The 26,825-nt window shown below is 49.4% G+C and overlaps 1 protein-coding gene across 1 annotated transcript in view; it reads right to left on the bottom strand.

Moving 5' to 3' along the window:
• Positions 1–19,800, bottom strand: part of ABCA4 (ATP binding cassette subfamily A member 4) — a 128,766-nt gene extending 108,966 nt beyond the window's left edge. The window contains exons 1-5 of the mRNA XM_041748552.1: positions 19,713–19,800; positions 11,760–11,853; positions 10,508–10,649; positions 8,463–8,602; positions 3,086–3,213 (exon numbers count right to left, since the gene is read on the bottom strand). Coding sequence (XP_041604486.1) covers positions 3,086–3,213; positions 8,463–8,602; positions 10,508–10,649; positions 11,760–11,853; positions 19,713–19,778 — 570 coding nt within the window. The 5' untranslated portion in view covers positions 19,779–19,800. The remainder of the gene's footprint in view (positions 1–3,085; positions 3,214–8,462; positions 8,603–10,507; positions 10,650–11,759; positions 11,854–19,712) is intronic.
• Between the last annotated feature and the right edge of the window lie 7,025 nt (positions 19,801–26,825).

The raw sequence follows: 26,825 nt of genomic DNA, 5'->3' as shown, positions 1-26,825 counted from the left end.
TCTCCCCAGAGCTTCCGATTACACAGTTCTCAGGGCAGGAGAGCAGGGCAGGCTCACGCTTTATTTACACCCCACCCCACCCCTGCCTCCCACTAAATGAGGTCACTGGCTGACACTGGGTTGGTGTGGACTCCATCAATCTCGGGGACTGTAACTAGGTGCATGTTCCAACAGAGCCTTCCTGTTTTGCCCACACTTTGCTTCTTATCCCCAGGCAAAATCCTACCCCCAACCCTAATCCCAGTGTCTAAAACCCTCTGAGGTGGAGGGAATCAATGAGCTCACTTGTCCAAACCTCTAATATTCTAGGGGAGAAAAGCGATGGAGGAGAAATTACACAACAGGCTAGTGGGAAAGCTGGAACACCACGAAGGTCCCAGCTCCTTCTTTCACACAGTGACTCATTCATTCAATACCCATTCACTGAGTCCCATTCTGCAGAGACTAGAACAGTTACTGGGGATACAGAGAATAAGGTGAGTTTTCTGCTCTCCAAGGAGCTTACCAGCTAGCTGGAGACGCAGGCATTTAAAGAGCGGGAAGTGCTAAATTGAACGTGGTCAAACCAGAGCACAGAAGAGGGAGTGTTAAGATCAGCCAGCGTTTATTGAATAGTCAATGTGTGCCAGGCACTGTTCTTAGTGCTTTACATATATTAATTTTTTCGACCCCCATAACAATCATAGGCACTTTTACTGTTTCCGTTTTTTAAATGAGGACACGGAGGCACAGAGTGGTTATTTAACTCGATTGAGGTCACACAGTTAACTGTGTGGTCTTGCTGAGACTTGAACCCAGAGCTTGTGCTTCATCACTACCTGTTAGCTCTTTGTTGAGTAGAGAAGTTGGAGAGGACAGAACAGAGAAAGGAGGGTTTATGAATGATTTCACCGGGGAGGCAACACTTGAGCTGGGCCTTGAAGCAAGTCCAGGAGTTTACAAGGCTCGGGGTGGGGGTGGGGTGAGGGATGAGCCAAGCAACTATTCCTCTCATTGTCTAACAATTTCCTAGACGGGGAGGGAGGTACTTGGATACCAGGCAGAGAGGACCCAGGAGGGGCATGCAGTCCTGAAGAGCAAAATCCCATGTTTGCTGAGATTGACCGATCAGAAATTCAAACTAAGCTGGATAAGCCACATGTAGCTATTTAAATGTAAATGAATCAACATTAAATAATATTTAAAACTCAGTTCCTCAGCTGCATTAGCTCCCTCTCAGTGCCTACCAGCCAGCCGTATGTGGCCAGTGGCTACCAGCTAGGACAGCGCAGAGAGGGAACACTGCCATCGTGGGGGAAAGTTGTGGTGCTGGGTGCTGGTAAGGAGTGGCGCAGCTGGATGGAGCTCGGAGACAGACACTGGGAGGCAGGTGCAGTGGGCAACCGTGCTGAGAGGCAGGGAGGGCACCGGGCCCAGAGGGAGCTGGGACAACAGGGGCAGGAGCTCTGGGCTTCCTCTTAAGCTCTGACGTTTGCTAATCAGGGAAACACCAGCTAATCAAAGCAAGTGACACTACACAATAGCACAGCCCAGTGACGCTGGCCCCTTCTCCCCACATGAAAGGCTCAGCAGAGCAACTGGAGATCCAAACGTCATGTCAGCGAGGAACTGGAAAGAAATTTCCCCTAAATTCCTGCCCTTATCTCCATCTCCCTTTTATTACCAACTGGAAGTCATCACAGGCATTTCCAGGACTTGAGTTTTATGAGCTAAGAGAAAGCAAACAGGGGAAGGAGCCATGGATGCTGCCAACGCCACCCCTCAGGTTGGGGGTGGGAGAGAGAGGGGAGCAGGGCAGCAGCCAGGCCTGAGTTCAAGGGCCTGGGCACTGCAGGCAAGGGTCCTGACACACCGCCTTATGCTGACCCTCAGGTCCCTTCATGTAGCTTCAGGGAAAATCTCAGGCTCTGAAAAGCCAGAAAAGCAGGTGTGGGCTTCTTCACCACTGTGCAGAGGACCAGCCTGAAAACCCCTTTGACAGAGGCAGCCAGGCCCAGGCCTATGGGGTCCCCCTCCCTCCTCTGGGCTCAGACCTTTATCTCAGGGCTGACACAGGCCCTGAAATTCTCTGTTTATGTCTCAGTCTCCCCTGCAGTCTGGAGGAGGTGCAGACCTGGTCAGGAGAGGCGGGAGGGGCGTCTGCACCGTGGGGCCACTGCTTATCTAGCATTCTCACTGTGTGCATCACACCAGGAACCCGCACGCCCAGGATGCTGGGCACAAGCCGGGGAGGCCCAGACTTTCACAGACGCGGAAAGTCACGTGTGAGCGGTAAAAACGTTCTGAATGCATGTAGGAGATTATGATATGAGTAAGATAGATTTTGGGGGGGGCACGGGTCAGAATGTGCACTGGGGATAGAAGAAGGAGCACCAAGAAGAAAACGTGCAGGAAATCAGAGGTCTGCAACCTGGGCAGGTCAGCTCAGCGCACTCAGACATTGTGCATACGCAGCCTGCTTCTCACACCTGACCTGTCCTTTTCCAGCTCTTTCCACGGCTGTGTATTCCGTGGGTCGGCTCCATCACCACCTTGGCAGGAAGGCCTTCCCTGACCATGTCATTTTAGTCTGCCCCCATCCCATGCCTCCCAGCCCCTCCCCAACTCCTACCTCTGCTGGATTTTCCTCTCAGCCCTTGTCTTGACCTGGAAATGCCCCCTATCTTTGCTCATTTGATTATGGCCTGTTGTCCAAACTGGAATGTGAGCTCCCAGAGTCAGGGGTTTGCCTGTATTGTTCACGCTGTGTTCTGGTACCTAAAATGTCCCCAAGTATTTGATGAGTACATGAATCAACCTCAGTTTCCTCAGCTGTAAGAGGATTCTGAGCCATGTGATCTCTAAGGTTCTTTCCAGTTATACAAATCCAAGCTCTCTGAAGTGCTGCCAGGATTCAGGCTGCTTCAGAATCCTATGCTGGGAAGGCTCATTATTTCAAGTGCCCCCAGGTATTTTTCTGAATATTTAGAACAAATCATGGATTCTGAATGTGAAAGCAAGAAGGAAAAATAATTCAAGGTCTCCTCTGTTTTTCTCAGGCTCAGGGCTCACCTCTCCCCTCCAGGGACCAGTGATATCCACCCACCTGTTCAGGACGAACTTGGGAGTTGAGTAGAAGGTAGACAACTGAGTCAGACAGGCCAATGTTTTTCATGAGAAACAGTGTGAGTGTTTCTTCATCTTTTAGGACATCCCGAATTCGTATCCCTCTTCCTGTACATGAATGAAAGGACAGGGTGTCGAATGGGGAGTAAGTCAAAAAAAGGGAAAACATGTAGAACTGATTGGAAACATTTCTAATTGGGTCTCAGCAGAAGACTCTGTTCTTGGGTTCCCCGGATGCTTGGAGGTCAGGGCTCCTGCCCGTGGGCTGTCACCAACACAGTCACAGCATTTACTGCTGACAAAGCCAGGCAAAACGTAGTGAGAAGGCACAGAAGGTAGAAAAAGTTAGCTCAGGGCAGGGGAGGAGTCATCAGATGCATTGTGGAATTGGTCTAGAATAGTGACTCTCAACCAGATGGGGGTGAGGAACTAAAGCTGGGGCAGTTTTGTCTCCCCTGGGAATATCTGGCAAAGTCTGCAGGCATTTTTGGGTGTTGCAGCTGGGGAGGTGCTATTGGGTAGAGGCCAGGGTTGCTGGTAACATTCCACAGTGGACAGGATAACCTCCCTCCCTACTACGAAACAAAGAACCATCTGGTCCAAAATGTCAAGGTTGAAAAAGCCTTGTCTAGAGTGAGAGGACATACATGCTGTGTCCACACTGTGTTGTCATGCTCTTCCTGGCATTTCTGTCATCTCAGCTAAGGCTGTAAGCTCGGGGTGCTGACATGGACTAGGAGACATGGGGCTGTTTGGGGCTAGAAGAGCTTTGAGTGGGAAACGGGGGATGGTCTGTTGCCTGGACTTATAATTTCATGCCCTGCTCAGTCCCAATCACATTCTCTCTGGTTTCACTCAAAACATACTAAAAGCAAAAGTGTTTTTATAAGGGGACATAAAAGACTCCTAACAGTTAAGGTGACCCTGCGGCAAGTGACTGAACCCTTTGTGTCTGTGCTTTCTACACCTCACAGGCTTATTGTGAGGGTGACTCGGGGTAAGGACTGTGAAGTGGCGAATTCCCAGGCCTGAAAACAGTGAGCCTTCCAAAAATGCTTGTTCTGATTGCACTAATATTTTGATGCCCCCCTGGGGCTTCACACCCAGGGTACATCTCTACTGCCTGCTTCCAGGGTCAACACTCAGCCTCAAGTAGGCCACTGCCACAGTTCAGGATGCACAGGCCAGCAGAGAAGGTGACAGCCCCAGATACTTATCAAATCATTTCAGTGTTACGGGAAAGCATCTGTATTACATGATGTGCCTAAGTCTACATCCCAACTCCCCCGGGAGCCCAGTTGACTACTTATCTCTTAGTTCTTTAACTAACTCTACTTATCAAATGTCCCTCCTCCTTCCTGATCCTAACACCCCAGCACCCCATCCTCTCCCCCACAAATTCTCCCCTCACCAGGTGACCAAGAGGCCTAACTCCCTGAGTGCTTGACAGCCTTCCCTTCTGTTTTCAGGTTGTGCCTTTTTCTGAAGAGCCTTGTCCAGATGGAGGTTGCTGCTCATTTCCTCTTCAAAGGGGATGGGTCAACTCCATGGGCCTGCAGTGCAGCTGGGGCAGGGGCAACCAGGCCTGAGATTCCACTCCACACCAGCCTCTTGGGAGTTGTGCCATCAGCCTAGGCACACCGCGTTCCCCATAGGGAAAGCCCAAAGGCTTCAGGGGAACCCAAATACAGGAGGGAGCCGAGAGCAGGAGGGGTCTGAAAGGGGCTGCTCTGTTGTATTCATGCTTTCCTCTTTTTCCTGATAACATAAGTCGCATCATCTTCCTTCCATCACCCAGTTTCCTTTCTTACTTCTCCTGGGCCCCAGTTCAGTTGATCTTCCGTCTCCCAATCACCTCTTCGTAGTCAGCATTACGTTATGTACTGGCCTCAGAGACCCCCCCCCACACACACGTACACACACACACACACAGAGTCTCTGGAGAGTAGGGGGCTATGGACCCTGTTTTCATTATACCTTCATCAGACCATCATCACATCTAGCAATGCTGGGTACACAGATGTAAGCCCTTGAGGTCACCTCTCTCTGACACCCAGCATGAGAGCCTGACATGGAATCAGGGCCTCGATAAATGTCTGTGGGATGACAGGAGGCACCCAATAAATACCTGTTGTCGTGACCTGAGAGTTGGGACCCCATTTGACTGTTTATCAATTTGTTATTCTTTAACTCACTCACTTGACCTTACCTACAAATATCTTGCTGGGGAGGGTGACCATTCTCCCCACCCCGTGCCCGGGTGACTGGGCTGCTGTAGCCTGAGGGGGAAGGGGCGGGAGCGCTGGTCCCACACACCTGCAGAGGGGTGGGGGCCACCCTGTAGGGAGCGTGGGGCCCAACATGTAAGAGGTGGCTGATACCAGACAGAAGCTCTACTAGACTCCCGAGGGAGAAATGTGAACTGGGGGCTCGAGGAAAGAAAAATAAATTTTGTTTAAAATGTGGTTCTTCTTGTTCGCTTCCCTGGGAAGAGGCTGGGGGAGGGGGCAGCTGAGGCCTGTGGAGCCAAGGGGAGCTGAGGGTTGGTGGGGGGGCAGCCAGGAGAATGTGTGGGGCTCATGGGAAGAAGGTGTTTGAAGATGATTGAGAGACCACAGTGCTTGCTTGGGGGCGAGAGGGGAGGGGGCTTCATGTCTGGTGTTTTACCATTAATCCTCCCCTGCTGAGAATGCTGTAGGACAGGTTTGCTAGCAAAAGAAAAGGCCGCCTGGGTCAACCATGGGCATACTTTCCCAGGTGACTGGGAACTGACAGGCAAAAGCACATACCAGTGACAGCCGCCCACCTCACTCTCAAAGGCTCTACGCTCCTCTGGGGCTTTGGGCCGAGGATTCAATGTTCACAGTGAGCAAGGGCCCCAGGAGACCCTGGGATGGATCCCGAAAGTCTGCCAAGTTGCTGGTGGACCTCAGTCCCTGGCTGGGAATTCCCTCTGAGATTTTGGGAATGGTACCCTGTGCCTTTGGTCTCTCTGGTGGGTGAGGCAAGGGAGAGGCAAGAGGGGGCTGAGAACATGCAAGCCCAGCATACCCGTGACTCTGTTGGGGTGAGTCCGGGCAGGTGTCCATGATGAGACAAGGTTTGAAGTTCTTTCCAAAAGTAGCCAAGGTGCTTCAGAATTTTTGTTCCTAGCTCCTAAATTCCTCATGGGGAGCCGTGGCTGACCTTTTCTGACCCTGTCTCCCCAGACCTCTGAAGCTGTTCTTATTTAGAGACTTTCCCCCACAGCCTGAAGACCTGCAGAAGGCACCAACTGTATGCCAACTCAAAGCTAGTCCCGTGCTGAGGTTAGGAGGAAGTGACTTTGGTTCTCATACACACACTGTAAAGACCACAGAGAAATTGTGGTTTGAAATCACTTCCTTTACATTTCCTCCCAGCTGGACTCCATCTGACAACCAGACAACAGAATGAAATGTCTGCCTCATTCCTGCTCCCACTGGGTGAAGAGGGTAGACGACCACTCTAGGGGTGAGACGGTCCATGTTCTCATCTGCTTCTTTCATCCTGGGAAACAGTGCTTTCTGGTTGCTGCCTCTCCCCTGCTTTTCAGAAAATGCAATTTGTGCTCACACCTTAGAAGGTCCTTCAAGCTTGAGCTAAGTAAACTCTTCTATCCAGGGCAGCAAAGAAGGTAGTGTCTGCGATCCGGTTTGTAGAAAATGACTACATAAAGTGCATGCATGACTATTTTTGAGAGAATTAAAATGTAATGAAGTAATCTCAACGTGCCGTCTGAACATACTCCTGTCCTCATTCCCCCCACAGGGAGAGAAGGGAGAAGGTGACCAGGTGGGAAGACGGTAATATTCTCCTAAGGATAATTGCCCCTCCTGACTGCTCTGTGTTCTTGAAGCCCCCCTGCTTCCCTCCGCCCTCCCCCAGGTGTGGTCATGATCCTTTCAGTCCTCCCACTTCTGCTGCGGGAGCCCTCGGTGTGGGAACCTGCTCTGACCTGCTGTCGGGCTGCATGGGCGAGGACCCCCGGAGGGCCCCCACTTCTCTTGTTTGGAACCCTGAGTGGGAGCCCTTATTCCAGTCCCTCCTGTCCTCTTCATAGCCCCCTTCCTCATCCCTGTCATCCTCAAGGCCACCCCGAGAGTCTCCGCCACCCTCCCTATCCTAGGAATGCAGGATGCGTGCAGCACCTCCAAACCCCTTCCTTCACAGCCTCTGAGCCACATGCCTTCACAGTCTTGCCCCACTGGCAGTCTTTTCTCCCCCTGCTGGACTGCAGAGACCCCTAGATTTCTGGCAGGGCTTGCTCCCTCCGAGCTTTTTGTCTGCCCTCCGGAGGATGGGTGTGCTGGGGGGTCTGGGGGCCGGCCAGGTTTCCAGCTGGTGCCCAGGCCCCTGCCACGTTCAGCCCTCGTTGCTCCTGAGCCCCCCTGGCTCTCCTGCCCTGGTGCCCGGCTCCTTACCTGCCGCACAAACTCAGTGGCCCAACAGCCTGGCCTCTTGCTCCCTCAGCCTCCTCGTCAGCTCAGCCTTGGCCTCCACTCCACTTCCGCACCGTGGCCACAGCCAGCAGCTCCCTCTTACTCCTGCCTGCCTTGGAAATCCTGAATCCACAGAGCTCACCCTTTGACGACAGTCATCAAGCCCTCCATCCTGTTCAGTACCCCGGCCCTTAAACAGGACCACGGAGCTCCCAGAGGCCTCTGGGTCCTTGTCCCCCCATCTCCCCCAGGCCATTGCAGTACTTCTGGCTTCCCATCCATCCCTAGGCAGCCTGGCCCCGACGCATGTTTTCCAGTCTCCACTCTCAACCCCTTGTCTCCTGGACCTCCAGCAGGACCTCCCTGAAACCCCCAGCCCTGCATCAGTTCCCGCTGCACCTGCCTCGGGGCCTAGGAGGCTGAATATCCCTGGAAGAAATGGAATGATTGTGCATATTTATGCCATGATCAACATATGCACTCTGACCTCCCAGGGCCCTCACTTGGCATTGCTTCCACACGTTCCTGGTTAGCTCGCTCTCTGGTACTAAGTGCAAACGGTCTCATGCCTCTCCCTTTACCCCTTCCTTCCTGCTTCCAGACTTAACCTAGCCTTGTGCTTCCCAGAGTGCAACCTCTCTGGGCATTCTCCTTTCTGTCTCTAGACTCACCTGGAACGAGGACTTTCCTGCCTTCCTCAAATTCCTAACTTCTAAGCTGATGGAAAGAGGAGTCTGCACCAAAGTGAGCTTCATGCCACCTTTAGAGCCATTCCTTCCTGCCTCCTCCAGGATCTTTTCCCACCAAATCTTCCTGCTCTTTCCTATGCCTTTGGTCTCTGATGGGTGAGGCAAGGGAGAGGCAAGCGACCGCTGAGAACACGCAAGCCCAGCGTACCCGCGACTCTCTCGGGATGAGTCCGGAGGGTGTCCATGAGTCGAGACAAAGTTTGAAATTCTTTCCAAATGTGGCCAAAGTGCTGCCTCTCTGGTGCATCCAGGAGAAGTTCTTGAAAATCTCGAAACACCCTTGCCAAGCTGTAAGAAAGACAAAGCTTCCTCAGTAAAGATATTGTTGCCATTTCATAATAATAATAACACTCCTTGCTGGTTTTTAAGATACCACGTGTCTGACCAACTACGACATTACCTGTCCTTATAATATCGCCAAGGCCAAAGGCCAAAAGGCTATTTTAACTTCTTTGTACCTATAGGCTACCAGACAGGGCTGGTGAGCAATTTGTTCAGTTTTCCAGCTTTGGCAGGGCCAGGTCACTCCTTAACTCCATGCTCTGCGTGTCTTCTGCCCAGAGAAGTCTTAAAAGCAGGATGACACTAGAAGATGGTATTGGAGGTTCTTCCCAGCTGGTGCCACTTCTCTGAGACCTGCCCTTCCAGCCATTCATAGGCATGGATAGCCATGCTTAATCCACAAGTTCCTCCCTGCAAGTGCATGCATGCACACACATGCACACACACACACACACAAATCCTCTGCTATGGCTGACTGGACAAGGAAAATGAAGTTGAACCAATCAGCTGTGTTCCCATTTGAATTTGAATGGTATTCAATGATGCTCTTCCAATTGCCCAAGACAAGGTGCTCTGAACTGGGCAACCGGAGCCAGTGTGGGCATTGAGAAGCAGGGACATTGGCCCATGGAGAGAGGCAAATGTAGTAGATGCCCAGAAAGGGACAGAGGCTGACCTTGCAGGTTCAGACAAGAGAGAGCCGGTCCCCAGCCATCCAGTTCCTGTCCCACCCCTCCTGAGGCCTGCCTGGCTTCCCTTGGCTTTGTAAGAAGGTCTAGTGTCCAAATCCTATATTAACCTCTAGAGCTTCATCTTGTTGGAATGGGCTTCTGTGCCTTATAAGCAAAAGAACCTTGAATAAGCCAGTATTTCACCTATAATGAGTGTGTGAAATGTGAAACCCAGATTTCCTGGTTTAAGTGCTAAGTACAGCTGGAGTCTGAAGCTCTGCTCCCCCAACTCCCTCAGGACATAGACATCGCCAGTGCCAGTCCCGCCAACGCCCCATCTAGCCTCTACTGGGATGTCTCCCAGGCTCCCTGATCCCACTGTGCAACCCCATGAGCCATCTATGGATGGGCAGCAGTTTCTTCTCAGGCACCTCAATGAGACTCAAGCTGAAGTTATAGATTGCAAGTTAGAGTCTCCAGGCAGTGTTTGCAACTATGTGAGTCCAGCTAAAACGTCACCTCCCTGACATTCTCAGGAAGACAGACGTTCCCTGTTTTATCTTTCTATATGCCAAGGATTAGCAGATAGATACATATTACAGGCTTGCAGGCCCTAAATCTATACCACAACTGCTCTACTCTGCCATGATTGGGCACAAGCAGCCATGTGTGTTCCCAGTGGGGAAGGCTACCTCTGAGCATTAGGCTGACTTACCAACTGTCCCTTTTTTTCAGTCAAAATGCAGGTTTTCCCAGAGGAGTTATATCCAGAGCTACTTTAAGGAAAAACTAGAGTAACCAAATATCTGTTTCATCTGACCTGGTGTTTACAGAAGTATAGTGAAGCCCACTCCCCAATAAGATTTTGTTGATGTCCCTCAGGTAAGCTCAAGATCAACCCAGGGGATGAAGGACGACCCTATGCACATCCCTGAACCTTTGTCTATAGGACATGCTCATATCATGCTCTCCCTCCTCCTGCTCTGAAAGGGAATTCCAAAGGTAGACTCTCTTCCTATGGGATTTGACTTGAAATGAGACCCAAGGCGAGAAGTCATTAACCTGGAGTCCACAAGTCCCCTGGAATCTTATGCACAATGTACTGTTTTATGTGTGTTCATTTTGAGGGGAAGTGGGGCCATTAGTTTTCACTAGCTTCTCGGAATGGTCTTTAGCTTCCCAGGTTAAGAACAAATGCTTTCAAGCCATAGCCTAAGATTTTGGGAATCTCAACACTTACATGGAGTTGTTATAGTTTGACACAATTCCAGGAGATTCTCCCGGGGTAGGATTTTGAAAACAAGGATTGTTCACATTGCAGAACATCCCCTGGAGCCACGGCAACATTCCTGCTGAGGGCATCGCCTTGTTGGGAAAATGGCCTTGAAGACAGGAAATGAAGACAAGGAGTTACTTATGGAAACCATGCGGGATGCCACTTCTGGTTGCTGGGGCCTCTGCAGGAAGGAGCCCAGCCCTTTGTGTTTTCCTTCATCCATCAACATTTAAGAAGCAGGAGCATCTAATATATATGCCAGGCCCTGTGCTGAGTGCCAGAGACAGGGTCTCTCCTCTCAAGCTCCCAGTGCAGTGGGGTGACGGACAAATGTGCTATTAGAGGCATAGAGGGAAGTGTGGAGGGGGGACAGTGGAGGGATGTTAGGTCAGGATGGCTTTACAGTGTTGCTCATGCTTAGGAGGAGAGGAGGTTCATCTATTCCTTCCACACTGTTCTTTTTTTTTCCCCCTTCCACACTGTTCTTAACAATGCAAGAGGATTGCAGGTTATGGGCTCCTTTGGCAAGGATGTGTGGTGGTAGGGGCGCAGGATGGGGGACGGTGAGGGCCAGGGAGAACTAGGTAAACAAGCAAGAGTTTGATGGACAGGAGACTGATCCAGAACTTGGGGCATCAAACTCATGAACAAGAAGGAGAGGAATAAAAACAGGGCCCTGAGAGCTTTGTATTACTCCTGAGGTCTGCACATCCACTACCTAGAGGGAGAAGATGTCATTCTGGCTGGAAACGAGGAGCAGGGTATAAAAGAGGCTCTCACAGGCTCACATCCCAGGTCCCAGGATACTTCTGGGATCCAGGAAATAATGTTACTATACATGGCTGTATACCACCCCTTCTCTTTTTTCTCTAGCATGGTACAGATCATTTCCCTAAATTGGTCTCCAGAATATTTTAGGGAACCCATTTATAATCTGCTCCCTTTAAAACTAGTAAGAGTTTAAATATGGGGAAAAAAAGGAAAGAACCAGCAAAAACTAATTTCACAATTCTTTAGGGACCACATACAAGTATTTTTAAAAATGTATGATTAAAAAGTTCATTTGTATAATGCTGGCAAAGTCTCTGTTTTTTTGTACTGGAGGCATGAAATGTTGATAAGTAGATCCCTTCCTGGCACCCCAACCCCCAAGACCTTTCTAAACAAAAGGATGGGACCTCCAGGATTGCCAGGGCTCCTCCCCCTTTATGCTTACATTCATGTTGGCTGTAGAGTGGGTTGATATTCCTTAACCAGATCAAGATCAGAAATAAAGATAAAGGCCATACAAGTTCCACCACAAAGCGAATCTGGAAAAACAAGACAAAAAGAGAGGAAGACCAGTGATGTTAAGAGATTACAGGAAACACATCCAGAGTGGACACACAACTCAGCATGTGTCTGTGCAATAGGGCTTGGTTGTGGTATAGCTCCTGAAGGACTTCTCTCTCTCTCTCTCTCTCTTTTTTAGAGATAGAGAGTGCCAGGGGTGAGAGAGGGTGCAAAAGGAGAGAGAGAGAATCTTAAGCAGGCTCCATGCCCAGCATGAGCCCAACACTGGGCTTGATCTCAGGACCCAGACTTCCTTCCCTTATCCCCTTTCCCTCACTACCTCTACCCTGATATACTAGACTCACAAAACTTTGTGTCCATCTGGGTTCTGCTCTGCCTCTATTTTAGGAAACTCTATTAACACAGGACTTTTATCAAGGACCAAGATGTGTGCTTCAGTGCTTTTCAGGTGTCCGTGTGCACACGAAAGCAGATTTTCTACCTCTCCCACTGCCTCGTCTTCTTCTAGTGCACATCAGATCTCGCATATGTGGTCACTGAATGAATGAGCAAAGGACTCTGAAACACCGTGATCCATAGCAAAGTTAACAAGAATCCGGGCTTACCAGCATCTTTCCTTTCACAGTTTCTTGTTGCTTAAAGGAAGAAAGCAGGGAAAACTGCTTGAGTTTTTACCACACTGGCAGAGGCTGCTGATAACAATGTATGGTTGAAACCCACTCCTTAAATTTAGGTTCAACTTAGAGTTTAGAGACGCTTGACTCCAAAGGAAGAGGCTTGGTTGTCACAACCACGCTCTGTGGCATAGCACTCGAGGGCGTGGGTTGCAGGTGTGAGTGGTTGCTGGGAGGAAGGGGAGGAGAGGGATGTGATTTGGGAAATGTAATACCTTTTCTACCCAACCCCCACTCCAGAGACCTTAGGAAGGAAACAAGATCTGAAGGAGAACTTGTGCCCATGGCTAAGAATAGAGACTTAAGTATACATAGAGTTGCTTGAGGTCATTTGCATGGTCTTTAACTTTTTGTTATTCCTTTCTTTTTTTTTTTTTTAAATATTTTACTTATTTATTTATGAGAGACACACACACACAGAGGCAGAGACACAGGGAGAGGGAGAAGCAGGCTCCATGCAGGGAGCCCGACCAGGACTCGATCCCAGGTCTCCAGGATCAGGTCCTGAGCTGAAGGTGGCCCTAAACCACTGAGTCACCAGGGCTGCCCTTGTCATTCCTTTCAAAGGAATGTACATGAATGCTCACTCAGCAAGGTGGTAGACATCATAGCAGGTACTCAGTAAATGTTTATTCCTTTCCCACTATTATGGTCTATGGGCTACAGAATTATGGCAAATCGTAACAAATTGGTGGTGGTGGTGGGGCGGGGGACAATGCATTGAAGAAATAACGAAAAATGTTTAGGGCAGGTGATTATGCAGTTGTAACTTTTTTTCTTTCTTTCTTTTTTTTTTTTTAGTTGTAACTTTTTACTCAATGTTTTATTCAAATATGTCTAGGGCAGATGTTGGGGGAAGCACACCAAAATGTTATATATGATCGAGATTTTCCTTAAGGCACTCACTTGGCACGCTCCCCTGACGCGTTCTTCAACAAGATGGTGAAACATCAGTATTAGAGAACTCCCATCCAATGTTACAGAGACTGACCCCAAGCACACTTGATAGCCATTGGAATGTTGGCAGTTCCCCCAGGACCCGCAAACCAAAGGAGGAGGAGGGCTGAGCCTCTTCTCCAGGAACCTGTCTCACTGGTACCAGCACAGCTGTTCCCACAGCATCCTGCACTTCCCTTGTCTTATCACTCATTATAAATCAGGGTCATTACTCCTTTAGGAAAATGGAACCCTCCTGGTTGTGAGCTGCCTGAGGGCAGGGACCATGTCTATCTTTGTCACTACTGTGATTCTAGCACCTGACAAATGGCCAGCTTCATAATAGGTACCCAATAAATATGGATTGAGTGAGCCTTTGTCAAGGACTGGCCTAGGAGTCTCCTTGGGAAGCTGGAGGTGACACTCAGGTCACCAACCTTTGGCAGATTTAACAAACTGCATCCCCAGAGGCCTGTTCTGTATGCTGGCTTCAAGCCTTGCAACCCAAGTCCTCCTGTCCATGAGTAAGATGGGGAGCAAGTCTGGCAAGATCACAGGGTGAGTGATAGGTACAAGTGATGAAACCGGAAGTTGTTCGTGGTGTCTTCACCGAGGAAGTGAGACAACCAGTCTGGATTCCGCACATCTGATTCTTCCCCTTAAGACAATTGTGAGCAACCTTGGCTTTCTCCCAAGTCAGTCAGCTTCCTTCCATGTAGCAACGTCTATCTGGGAGTAGTCTGGTATGTTAGACATTTGGGAATGGGAAGATCTGGGTTAAGAATCACTTTGGAGCTTGTTCGAGCACTGAGTCTCAGTTTTCTCATCTGTGAAATGAGACTATGTTGTCCTTCAGTACACCACACTGCGGGTTGAATGTGTCAGTACTGAGGTTTTTATCTGGCTCTGCTCCCGCTCCGTATTGGCTGCATGACCTTGGGTAGACCGATCAATCTTTCCATGCCTCAGGACCTCATCTGTAAAACAGGGGATGCTATGAGGACCCACCTCCCAGAGCAGATGTGAGCATGAAGCGAGTATAAAACACCTAGGGCAGAACCTGGCACGAGGTAACATTCAACAAACACAAGCCATTTATGACTGACCCTCACTTCTCACAAAGACCACAGGGATACACAGTAGGCCACGGCACACTATGGAAAGCCCAAAGAGCAAAGGGATGTCATTAAAATGACCTGCAAGCTCTTAGGCTCGCCCCTCACTCACATTCATATTTCCTCCCCTTCTCCCTTACAGGAGTCAGAACGGCTCATTTGCCAGTTTGGAAACCTTGGGCTTCCTGAGAAACTGACCACCCACCGTCCCCTGCTCCACCCGTTAGGGGGGCTTGGACCGGGGGAGGGATCAGCCAGCCTGGCCTACCGACCCCATGGATAAAACACCCAAATCCAAGCTGGTGCACAACCCACCCCCTTTGCAGGGCTCCTCATGCACACTCTCTCTCCTTTCATTCATTCTTGTATTGTTGAAGTACTTGGTCTTTGCAAAGCATTGTGATTTGAAATCCCCCTTCTGTGGGGGACCAGATCAGAATCCTTGTTCCCTCCTTCATTCTTTGCCAGGGCCTAGGGTGGCCTGGCAGGTGTTCGCCTTCACCCCATCTCTGAGTTAGGGCTGCTGTGTCCTGCCTACAGTCCCTGCCCTACTTGACCACCTTCTTTGAAGGCAATTCCCAGGTGGCTGCCTGCTGGAATCAGGTGGGGAGCTCAGGCCAAGCCCCCACATCAATTATGCAGGTTTCTGGGTGGGGGGGTGTGGGGTGGGACATCAAGATGGGTTTTGTTTGTTTTTAACACTTCCCAGGCAATTCCAGTGAGCAGCTGCGGCTGCGAATCCCTGGCATAGGTAGTGCCTGGTAATCTTCGAAAAACGTTTGTTGAGAGGTCGGTGTTATTGTGCTAACTCTGCGAGGGTTTGTTTTGGAGGGGCTGCATTTCACGCTCCCTCCCATACAAAGACCACCAGCAGCTCTTTTCCAGCTTGGCAGGTCCTCAACAGCCTCTCCCTGCGCCCGCCCCCGCCGGAGTCGCGCTCAGCATCCCCACCCCAAAGCGGCATCCCCGTCCTTGATGCTCAACTGTGCACAGGCGGACCCCAGGGAGAAATTCCACAGCGTAATTAAAAACATGTTTTCAGGGCGGCTCTGACTCCCCCCACCCTTTCCCTTTAAACATGTCTGTAACTTTAATTAAGCCCAGCCAAGGCTCAGAAGGGGCCGATGGAAATTTTTTTTTCCCCAAACTGGTATTTCCTTGTTCTCTCTTTTTTTTCTCTTTGCTTCCCCTCCCCCTCTCTTTACTGCTCAACCTACATGGGGGAGGAGGGGTGGCAGGGAAGGGCAGAGTTGTGCTTGTTGTTTTAAATCTCGGCCAGCTAGATTTCCTTCCCTCCTAGTCTGTTTCCAATTTGAAGGTGGGTAGCCGAGGCTTGAAATGAGCCGTTTGATTCTGCCCTCTGCACCAACAACTCAGCCAGGATTCTTGCCTGGATGAATGCGACCCAGGCTGCCCACCGTCCCTGCACCCTGACAGCTCTCCCTGCCTCATACTAGGCCCAGGACCAAGGCCTGCAGCTGTACCAGGTGTCCAGGACACGATAAGCCCCCTACTCTCAGGAGGCCTCCCCAAACATCCTGCTCTGCCATGGAAGCTGTGACAAGGGGATGACGCCAGGGAGGCCCTCCACTGTGAGTTCTCAGGGAAAGGAGACACACCCGATGATCTTTATAAACCCTCCCTGGCGCAGCGCCTGGCCCCTAGCAAATATGGGTGGTGTGCATTTGTCCGGGACAGTGGGGAGAGCTCTTGACACTGGAAGTGCCCATTCTGCAGCCCAACTCCTTGCGTGCGAAGTCTTCTCTCATGCTCTCCAAACCCCATTTCTTTTCTGAACTCCCCAGCTCATCCTCACCCCCCACCCGGTGTTTCCTTCTACTCCACTGCTGTGCACGCTATTGGGTCAGGGCCTTTGTGCAGGCACGAGCTCCCACCTGGCTCCAGCTCCCATGGGCGTGGGGGCTGTGACCCAGCCACCAGGCTGTGCTGGATGCATGGGGTGACTGTACAGCCCAGTTTGCCAGGTCAGGTGTTAGTTTACATGTGTTGCCCTGGGGCCATTGATCCTAGTACTATTTTTCACTTTCAAAACTGCCCTGGTTTGGACGATAGATTCAATGACAGCCACTGGATCTTTGCAGTCTCCACGACCACAGTGTGGGGGTAGTGGCCATGTCCTCCAGCCCCACGGGTCACTAACGTTCTCTGAAGCCTCCCTGACTTCATCAGTACCCATGGGGACACTAGTGGTATCTCTGTCTTGGAACAGAGGTGATAGTACAGTGCCAGGCGCTTAGTAATACTTGATAAATGTTAACAGAGGAAGAAAATAAAAAAAAGGAAGGAGGAACGCAGAGATCTAAAGATGTTCATCTTAGGCCCTCAGGGGTTGGGAGAAGAGAGATGGGGAAATTTGGTATCTGTTTTGCTCCTGTTCAAAACAGTAAACACCCCAAACCATGGAAGTTTGAGAAGTTCAAAACCAAGGAGCTGGGTTATGGGTTAGGTGTGCTGTGCTTTCCTTAGAGTCCCCATTTTGCTGAGGTGAAACCTTCCAGAAGAACCAAAAGCTTTGAGAAGGCGCCACAGACCCCTGTCAGAGCTGCTGGGGGTTGTAGAAGATGCCTCTATCTTGCTCAGACATCCTGGTAATTCCTGGAATATGGTAGGAGTGGGCAAATCAGGGGAGGCGCACCAGACAATCTAGAATTCCAGGCCATCGGGATGGCATCAAGTGAGTGGCAGCCCAGACCAGGTGCAGTCCTGGGAGCTTACCCCAGCCAGGCATCTTAGCCTGAGTGGGCCTATCTCACCACAGAGAGGCTGGCAGTGTGTTGCCCCTGGGCGCACACTGTGGGGAAGACAGAGTCCCTGAACTGGGGACGCCCCCAGTCCCCACCAACACCAGGGAAAGGGAGCAGAGGCTATAAGGCCTCTGAGCCAAACCTGGTCTTTGAAAATGGGGTTATTCTCTGTAATAGCAACATGCTTGCCACAGAAATGGAATAATTTCAGCAGGTAATGTCCTCAAGTACATCGTTCGAAGGCCACAAGGGGCTTATTAAGAGTAGGATTAAGTGAGAATCTTAATTTCTTATGGGAAAGAGAGAAAGGAGAGAAAGAAGCAGTTGCAGATTGGATTGTCCTTGGCATTTCATCGACTAAAAACATCATGTGGTCAAGGACCATGCTTGTCTTGTTGGCCCTTATGTACCTATGTACCTAGCAGCTGGCACAGTACCTAGTGATTATGAAGTATTCACTGATTGAAGGAACACATTAATAAATAAATGCATTTAATAGTGAATCTTGCTTAACTTCTGTCTATTTTCGTTCTGAAAGAGAAGCTCTTGGAAGCAAGGGATTGAGTCTCTGATTACCGTTAGCCCTTGGCTCCTGAAGGCAACAAATAACTTCAACACTAATTTGAAAATCAGAATAGCTCTGACAAGGAAAGCAACCCGAGGACAGTGGTGTTTCCCATGTACGAGGGGTCCTAACTTGGCTTTCCCCTGCAGGCTCCCTGAGTTCTGTCCAAGCGACACATACCAGAGAAAACCAATCACCTGTTCACATGGCTGGGTTATGCCTTCTGCTACTTGCTCTTTTCTGGGCTAATTATTAAGCTATTATCTCTCTGCTTTAAATACTCCAAACCTAGCCAGGGTCCTTCTGCACGGATCTGGGCAGGAGACCCCAGCAGCAGTCTCACTGTGCCTCTTCCTCACAAGCCCGGGTTACAGCTCCACCAACATCTCCTCTGTGTTTCCAAGTGCTAAGAGTTCCCTGTTCTTCCTTTGGTTCCCTCAGCCCTCGGGGTGCAAGCTGCATCCACAATTGCTGCCTCCATGATACCTTGTTCTCTTTTATCCACTAAGTTACCAGCCTCACACTTAGCTAACACAGTTTTATATTCCAGATTCTCTCTGACTGAACCCTGACAGAGACACTCAGTCACAGGTCTTCAGATGTTCCGCTGGTTGGCCCTCTTCTCCCCTAACAGTCATTCCATCATCCAGGAACACCCTGTCCCGCCTGCATAAACCCATCTCAAATCGAGGCTTGGAACAAATGCATTCTCTTCATCGTCACAGCCAATCTTCCTCCCTGTCCTCTTTCCCAAATCTCCCCACCTTGCCTGCCTCCTGTCTAATCTCAGCTCGACCCACCCCTTGTTCCTTCCCCCCTCCTTCCTCTTTCAGCATCTTTAGTCATTTGGCATTTGCAAGACTGCAAGGCTGTAGCAAAGCACATGTTCCTTGTAGTTATATATTCACTCTTCACCCCTTTCCAGAAAACAGTTAGAAGCCAATTGGCATTTGCATGTACACTCTTGGGATCCTCTGATGGCCTGTGGGTGGCTCTTGCCGGAACTTCTCAGGGGAATATTTGACTGGTGCTACTTTTATTGCTCTTGGTCTCAAAACACCCTTCAGGTTTCCCCCAGCCAGACTAGAAGTGTGTCCAGGGTAGAATCTGGGTCTTCTGTTTTTACATCCCTGGCCCAGCCCAGCCCTTAGATCTGCTCACTGGAAGGGCTCAATAAACGTCTGTGCTAGTCGATAAGTTATTGTGTCTCACTGAATCTAAGAAGCAGTCGATCATAAGGTGCACTGTTGATTTTTGCACACTAAGAAAGAAACAGATGTGTCCAGTTACACTGTCACTTGATTGTGAGCTGCATCCCAAGGTCAGAGATGTGAAAATGTGGAAAGCCAGTGTGCCTCCTAGAATCTATGGTCTGGGAAGCTGGTATCATTGGTCCGGTTGGAGCGTGTTGTTTTCATTTGAGCCTGTTCTTCGGAACTTAGGATCTACCCACAGCACAGTACAGATGGATGGATGCTCAAGGGCTTGTGGGCTGGACTGGAAGGTTTCAAAACCAGAGGCTGGGGGAGGAGAAGGGGGTAAGAAGGGAGGGACAGGCAATGGATTCATATGCAGGGAGGGCAAAAGAAGACTATACTGTGCCGTGCTGGGCTGCAGGGGAAAGTGTCCACCTCTGGACAGAGACACCCATCCCCCTGGGAAGGACACTTGCCAGAGAGGTTCACGGAGCAGCCACCTGTTGCTTCAGTGCTAAATAGCAATGGCCATGGCCAGCTCACCTTCCCCACCCCATCCCCGGCCCCGGCCCCCGCGTGTATTTGCTCCACGTGGCACTTTGAGACTGCAGACTGCACTTGTTACCTTTTGCCTTTTCCTCAGGGTCCAGTTCTTCCAGAGCAAAAGCTGGATCTGTCTCGCGAAGCCCATGCTGGTGACCACAGGAACAGTTATCACGGCGAGCCCTCCGTCGGTGCAGCGACAGGAAAGGACATCAGTGCCGCTCCGGGCACTTCTGGCTGCGGCCGCCGCGTCCTTGTCTGGCTGATTAAAGGCTCGCCTCCCTCTCCAAAGCATAATCCCTTTTAATTCACGTAAGCCCTCGGTGGAGGAGAGCAGCCTGCCACTCCTTGGCCCCTTCTTAGGAAGAGAAAGAGAAACCCAGCGGCTCCAGTGGCTGGGCCCTGAGCACAGGGAGGCGGGGGCATTTCATGGGGCACCCGAGGGGAGCAGGGGCCACCTCACGGAGGCACAGAAGCCGCAAGAAGCTACAGTCCTGCAGGGACACCAGCGTCAGTGGGCGCTGCGGGCAAAGGCGCCCAGGCGAGGAGCAGAGCTTGGGCTGAGATCTCACTTGCTTCTGCTGACCACACCTGGGGCCCTGCTGGAAGGACTGCATCCAAGGGCAAGGGGTGCGTTTTTCTTTTCACAAAGGGGCCTTCTGCTCCCAAAGGATGCAGGTGTGAGGCTGCCTCCATCCGGCCTGGGAGGGCCCCCGAGGCTGCGCACCCTACCGCCAGAGAAACCTGATCTGCAGTGAAAGGGAATGAAGGCAATGCACAGAGAGGCCAAGGCAGAGGGCAGGAGTCCCAGCTGCGGCCCTGTCCCTGTTTCCAGCTGTCCTTGGGACACAGCTGCTCCCCTGCTTTTCTTTCAAGCAGTTTAGATGTAAGATACCTCGATCCTAAAAAAAAAGAAAAAAATTAATTAAAAAAAAAAAAGATACCTCCACCCTTCCAGTAAAATCCCCCTTTGCCTACATTAGCTCATTCGACTCCTAGCAATTGCAACCAAAAGATTCCTGCCTATTGTGAGATATCTTAATCAAGGAGAGGATCGGTGACCTGGACCAACTGACTTTGGGCCAAAATTATTTGCAGACTATTGGAATGTATCTGCATACGGTTCCTGGGTGGGTACATACTTGTGATATTAGTACAAGTAGAGAACTCAAAAGAGTTGCAGCAAAGTTTAAAAGAGAAGAACTACACTGTCATATCTTTTAAAGAAGTAAAAGGGTGGGGATCCCTGGATGGTTCAGCAGTTTGGCGCCTGCCTTTGGCCCAGGTCGTGATCCTGGAGCCCAGGATCGAGTCCTGCGTCAGGCTCCTGGCGTGGAGCCTGCTTCTTCCTCCGCCTGTGTCTCTGACCCTGTCTCTCTCTTTCTATCATGAATAAATAAAATCTTAAAAAAAAAAAAGTGAAAGAGCTCGAAAATAGTCAATATTGTTAGTTCCTGTATCTATTAGGAAAATGTTGACAATGCTTTAAAACGTGAAGCCTTGTCAAGGCATAACAAGTAGGAAAATATGTGGCAGGTTTAAAACACATCATCATTCTACACTATTAGCTGGGACTAACCCACTTCCATAATTGATCCAGACATCGACAATTTTACCCACTGATTCGCCAAATACCTTGTACCAAATACCTTGGTGGCCAATGAGTCAAGTGGGATATTGATACTTGTTTCCAGTTTTGAACCAACTTTTTGTTCAAAATTTATTTACCATTCACTGTTACAAGAATTCTTTCTAAAGAGCCTCAAAGTGAAACTGTAAACACATTTTTCTTTTGTTTTTAAAAGCAGAAGCAACTCTACATAGTTTATCATCAAAGAGAAATGACGAATATTTCAAAATCATTTGGCACGGAGTAGAGGAATTTCTCTAGAAAAATAATCTCTAAAAGTCCCATATTTAAAAATATCTTTGGAGGAAAAAAAATTCAAAATCATGAGAATTGAGGTGGTACATGTTTCTCTACCTCTTCAGGAGAGTGTAAATTTAATATCTATTACTATGAAGTACTAATTGCTAGATTTAAATTTACATTTTTTCTGAGAATAATTATATCAAAATAAAAAGTTTCTGAATTATTAAGCATAGCAAAATACATAAAAAATTTCTTTACACACTTGAGGTGCACGTAATCCCAGAACTTTGCTTTTACCTAAAATGTCTACAGTTTGATTTCATATATTAATCAATCTTGACTCATTTGACATAGTCTCATTAGTGAGTCTCGGGGCTTGGAGCTTGGCTGTAGGAGCTATTGCATGTCACTTTGACGTGGCCGCTGACGACAGCAAGAATGGCATGCCCAGGGGTGCTTGGGTGGCTCAGTGGTTGAGCATCTGCCTTCGGCTCAGGTCGTGATCCCAGGGTCCAGGGATCGAGTCCTGCATCGGGCTCCCTGCATGGAGCCTGCTTCTCCCTCTGCCTGTGTCTCTGCCTCTCTCTGTGTATCTTGTGAATAAATAAATAAAATCTTAAAAAAAAAAAAAAAAGAATGGCATGCCCATTTTCTGCTTTGCCTTGCTAGAACACTTATACAGTGTCATAAAGGAGATCCAGGTCCCATCACTAATTATCGTGGAGTAGAAATTAAGACCAAACTAATAGAACTTATGGAATTCTGGTATTATGGAATCTTTGGTTCATACACTGAGAAATAAATTATATTTTACGAATTTAATCTTTCTGATGAGATTCTTGAACACATAGCTGGCACTAGTTTAATCTTTCCTGTAAGGATTTTGGACTTCAGGTTGTTATTATTGTTCAGCTGGTGTGCAGATATTAAATTCGAGTGTATAACAATAGCACTATTTGAAAATATATTCACCTGAAATATTTCCACAGGCTTCTTTCTTGCTTAGTGAGAAGAGATGCTGCTCTCATGTCTAAGCAATCTTTGCCTCCAAAATATTCCAGATCTACTCTGAGGGACCATTATAGAAAGGTCTAGAATGGAAATTGAGGGAGCTCACCATTTACAAAGCAGGCACATGAGTGTTTTATCACAGCGCACCTTCTAACAGCAAAACATGGAAACCCACCAAATGCCCATCACAGAATAGATACATGAATTGTAGGGTATTATTTCCGTCAAAGCTCCTACAGAACTTTGGACAAACTGTACCTGCAAAATATGGGTAATTCTCCCACCCACAATGCTGAACACCAAAAAAAAAAAAAAAAGACTGACACATAGCATTCATAGTCCACATTTATATAAAGTGAGTATAAGGTGCTGGAAATGGAAACAGTTTTTCTTTTGATCTGAGTGCCAATTACTTGGGTGTGTTCAGCTGGCAAAAATCAGTCTGTAAATTCAGGATTCATACACTTCTCTGTATGTATGTCATATTTTAATAAACATAGTTTCTTTTTTTTTAGTATTATTTATTTATTTATTCATGAGAGACAGAGAGGCAGAGACACAGGCAGAGAGAGAAGCAGGCTCCATGCAGGGAACCCAAGGCAGGACTCAATCCCCGGTCTCCAGGCTCATGCCCTATGTCGAAGGCCGGTGCTAAACCACCGAGCCACCCAGGGATCCCCATAAACATAGTTTCTTAAAAGGGCAGGTGAAGGACCAGAACTCAGTGAAGGAGCCTGAGCTAGATGAGTTGGAGATGATGGGGAGAAGTCTGGAAAGAGGTGTGCCCTGGAAACCACGGAAAGGAGGAACTGTTCCGCAGGACCCTGTGGCCCGAGGTCAGTGGGGAGCATAAAGACCCTCTGATGACTGGCCTCTGTGAGAATGGCTTTAAGGAGGCAGGAGCCGGAGGCAGAGAGCTGAAGAGTGAGGTGGGAGAGCGCAGCGGCCGTCACGTAGCTGGACGCTGTGGGCAGATGCTGGAAACAGCAGCCGGAGGGAACATCAGGGCAGCCAGGTTTCGTTTCCCCGAAGACAGGAGAGATTTGACCACATTAGTGTGGGAAGGAGCCAGTTGAAAGAAAGATGCTAAAGTTAGTGGGGGATGATTGATGGGGTCCCCGGGAATGGGCGGGGGTGGAATTAGCCTTGGGCAGGGGAAGGGGCACTCTGCATTCCATGGACACGGCAGGGAAGGAGGCCAGGGAGGTGCAGGTGCAGACTGACTCGGACCCTGACGCTGGGAGGAGGGAGCTCACCCCAGGCGCTCCAGTCTCCAGTGCAGCCCAGGGAGAAGAAGGATTAGGTGAGATAATGCGAAAATACTTTGTGAATTATAAATCGTAACAAACACGCAAAGGTACAGGCTGGGTGTATAATGGGAGAGTCATTTATAGACAATGTGTAGAGATCTGACGAGCCAAATTAGTTGTGGGGGATCCCCCTCCCCCCAGAGACATCCCCCCCACACCTGCTATTATATTTATCTAATTAGTTGGCAAATTACAGGTAGAATCTTGTTATTCGGTTTGGCTTAACAGTTTAAACCAATAATCAGCACCAACAGAAATGTTTTCTGGAGATTCTTTCCCCAGTTACAGTTAATTCTGCTCTGGCAGAACGGGTCCGTTCAAAGGTCTGTGGTTTTCAAAGGAAGACAGGGTCCTCGTTCCTGGATCTCATCCTCCACCTCTACCTCTGCTGCACCCCACAAGACCCCCTGAGGCTTCCCCGTATGTATGCCTTTCGAGGACACCCAGCCCAGCTCAGATCACTGGAGTCGGTTCCACTCATTCCCTCCTTTAGACTGCATGAAGCGTCTACTGGCACCCCCACCTCCAAAGGCAGGTGACTTTTGGGGAAAGTGTTCGTATGGAAATGAAAAATCTAAAAACAGGGCAGCCCGGGTGGCTCAGCGGTTTAGCGCCGCCTTCAGCCCAGGGTGGGATACTGGAGACCCGAGATCGAGTCCCACGTCCGGCTCCCTGCATGGAGCCTGCTTCTCCCTCTGCCTGTGTCTCTGCCTCTCTTACTCTCCCTCTCCGTGTGTGTCTCTCATGAATAAATAAATTTTAAAAAAAGATCTAGAAACGTGTTTGTGTAAACTGTCTTGCCTGGTGCCTTTGGAAGGTCTTTGTGGACTTTGGGAGGTAGGAGAGGGGAGCAGTGCACATACTCCGGTGCGAGGAACCCTGCTCTAGCAGAAAACGAAGCCAAACTGTTACCAAAAGTGAGGAGGCAAATTGCTACTCCGAGCACATTTTATATGCTTGCTTCCAAAGCTGCTTAGAGTTTTGCTGACTTGGTATTCAGAAAACCCACCAGAGCCCAGAGATTTGACATTTTCTGGGTATTAAGTGCAAAATACTAAACAGATAACAGGGTCTGGGGGGGCTGCTGGGGAGTGTTTCGTGGCAGACCATTAGTCTGGGCCGTTATCACATGAGCTACAGCGGGGCTTCGGGCTGCAGGCGGTGCACAGCGTCTGGTCACACCTGAGGAGCCTCACTCCGGGGCCAGGCCTGCCAGTCTCGGGGCAGCGTGAGCTCAGCTTCAAGCGCCAGGCTTTCCGAAGGGCTCTGGCTGGAGGCAAGCAACACAACCAAATGAAAAACTTAAAGAACAGAGCGGGGGAAAAAAAAAAAGAACAGAGGAAGAGAGCCATTTGGGGGCCAAAAATAAATTTTGAAATCAGGGACCCGGGCTAATTCAGAGCAAGTCCTTTGTGGCGATCATTCAATAAGATAAGTGATGGCCATAGGCTGGGACCTGTGCGGAAGGTGCGCGCCTCCCGGCGCTGCTAAGGAGGAGCTGGCGCCCGCCTGGGGCATCTGCTCAGGAGGTGGCAACCTCGCGGCACCCAGGCCAGTGATCTGGGGCGCTCACGTCCATTCACGCACTAAGTGGCAAGACCACATCATGACCCAAAGCCATGTAATCTTGCAGTCACCGCTTGACCCCGAGCATGGTGGAAGCAGAAGGAAAGTGGAAATTCCTGAGGCCGTATTCTGGGAGGGAGAAGCAGCAGCGTGGGAAAATACTTCCCATGGATCTTGCCTTCTCAGCCCAACAAAGAAATCTTGTGGTTTGTTGTCGGATTCCTTTGGCTAAATTTGTCAAAGGGGGAAAAAAAAAAAAAACCTCTCTTGGGTGAGGGAACCTTGCTTCAGACAGGACTGCATGGCTCCCCTCCTTAATGATTCATACCCACCCCCCCACCCCCCAGCCCTCTGCTTCTTGCTCTCTCTACACCTGTGGGCAGGTAGGGAGGAACGGGGAAGAGGTGTGTAAGCCTTTGTTCCTGCCCTGGACTCCTCTCTGGCCCAGCCCCAGGGGGAAATGCTGCTCCAGCGCTTCAGTGAGCCCAGGGAGCCAGGGCAGGGCTGGGGTCCAAGCGTCCCCCCTCGGTGACCATCCCTGAAACCCCCATGAACGGTGTCACCGTGGCTTCTGCCCCCGTAGCTTAATTAAATTCTGATTCTCGTTACTCCTTAATGAAATCATTTAAAAAGCACTATTCCTTGATATCACTTAATAAAGGGCTGAGGGTGAGTACTGTGATACGGTGCAAAGTCCTGGTCTTTGCGACGAGAGAGAACTGGGCTCAGATCTCAGATCTGCCCCTTGGCCTTGGGCTGCTGCTGAATCCCTAAAACTCCTTCTGTTCTAAAAATCCGGATGTTGCTATTAAAATGATGAGAGAAAAATGTCTGCATTAAGCCAGGAGCTCCTGGAGAAAAATGCATGAAGGTTTCTTCTTAATAAATGATGTTTCTTTATTTTTCTCTCAGTCACTGTTTAAATAGATTATATTTGGAGAAAGATGGGACACGGTCCACTGAAGTTCTTTAATACAGAAAACCCTGTTTGTTTGTTTTTTTAAGAGGCCATATCAGGTCAAAATTGGTTTCTCAACAAGGCCTGGAGAAGCCACCTTAAGTGAAAGTCCTGTCATCAATGACAAAGCAAACCTTGCAGTAAAATAGTTGTCACCGGCTTTCAACCTCCAGCAGTGAAATTGCAGCGAGAGAATGGCCAACACTCAGGGCATAAACTGAGGAATTAATCCCATCAGGGCTGTTGTAAACCTTTTTCCAGAGCACTTAGGCTTTCACTAGGAAAGATGTTGGATGGGACTTTTAAGATATCAAAGGTACGTTTTTTTAACTAGACTCATGCTCTGTGTAGAAGGTGCATCTGGGTTTGGATCCTCTCAGTAATTCAGGGCAAAATGTGTGTTTCTTGGAGAAGGAATACAGCAGCCCTTGGGCCCACATTCCCTTCCGTGTGGAGTGCATTCAACCGGAGCAGGGG

This window comes from Vulpes lagopus, chromosome 3 (genome assembly GCF_018345385.1).
Source record: "Vulpes lagopus strain Blue_001 chromosome 3, ASM1834538v1, whole genome shotgun sequence".
NCBI classification, from domain to species: domain Eukaryota; kingdom Metazoa; phylum Chordata; class Mammalia; order Carnivora; family Canidae; genus Vulpes; species Vulpes lagopus.
Note: the sequence above shows the minus strand (reverse complement) of the source record. Positions and strands in the feature narration are given on the sequence as shown.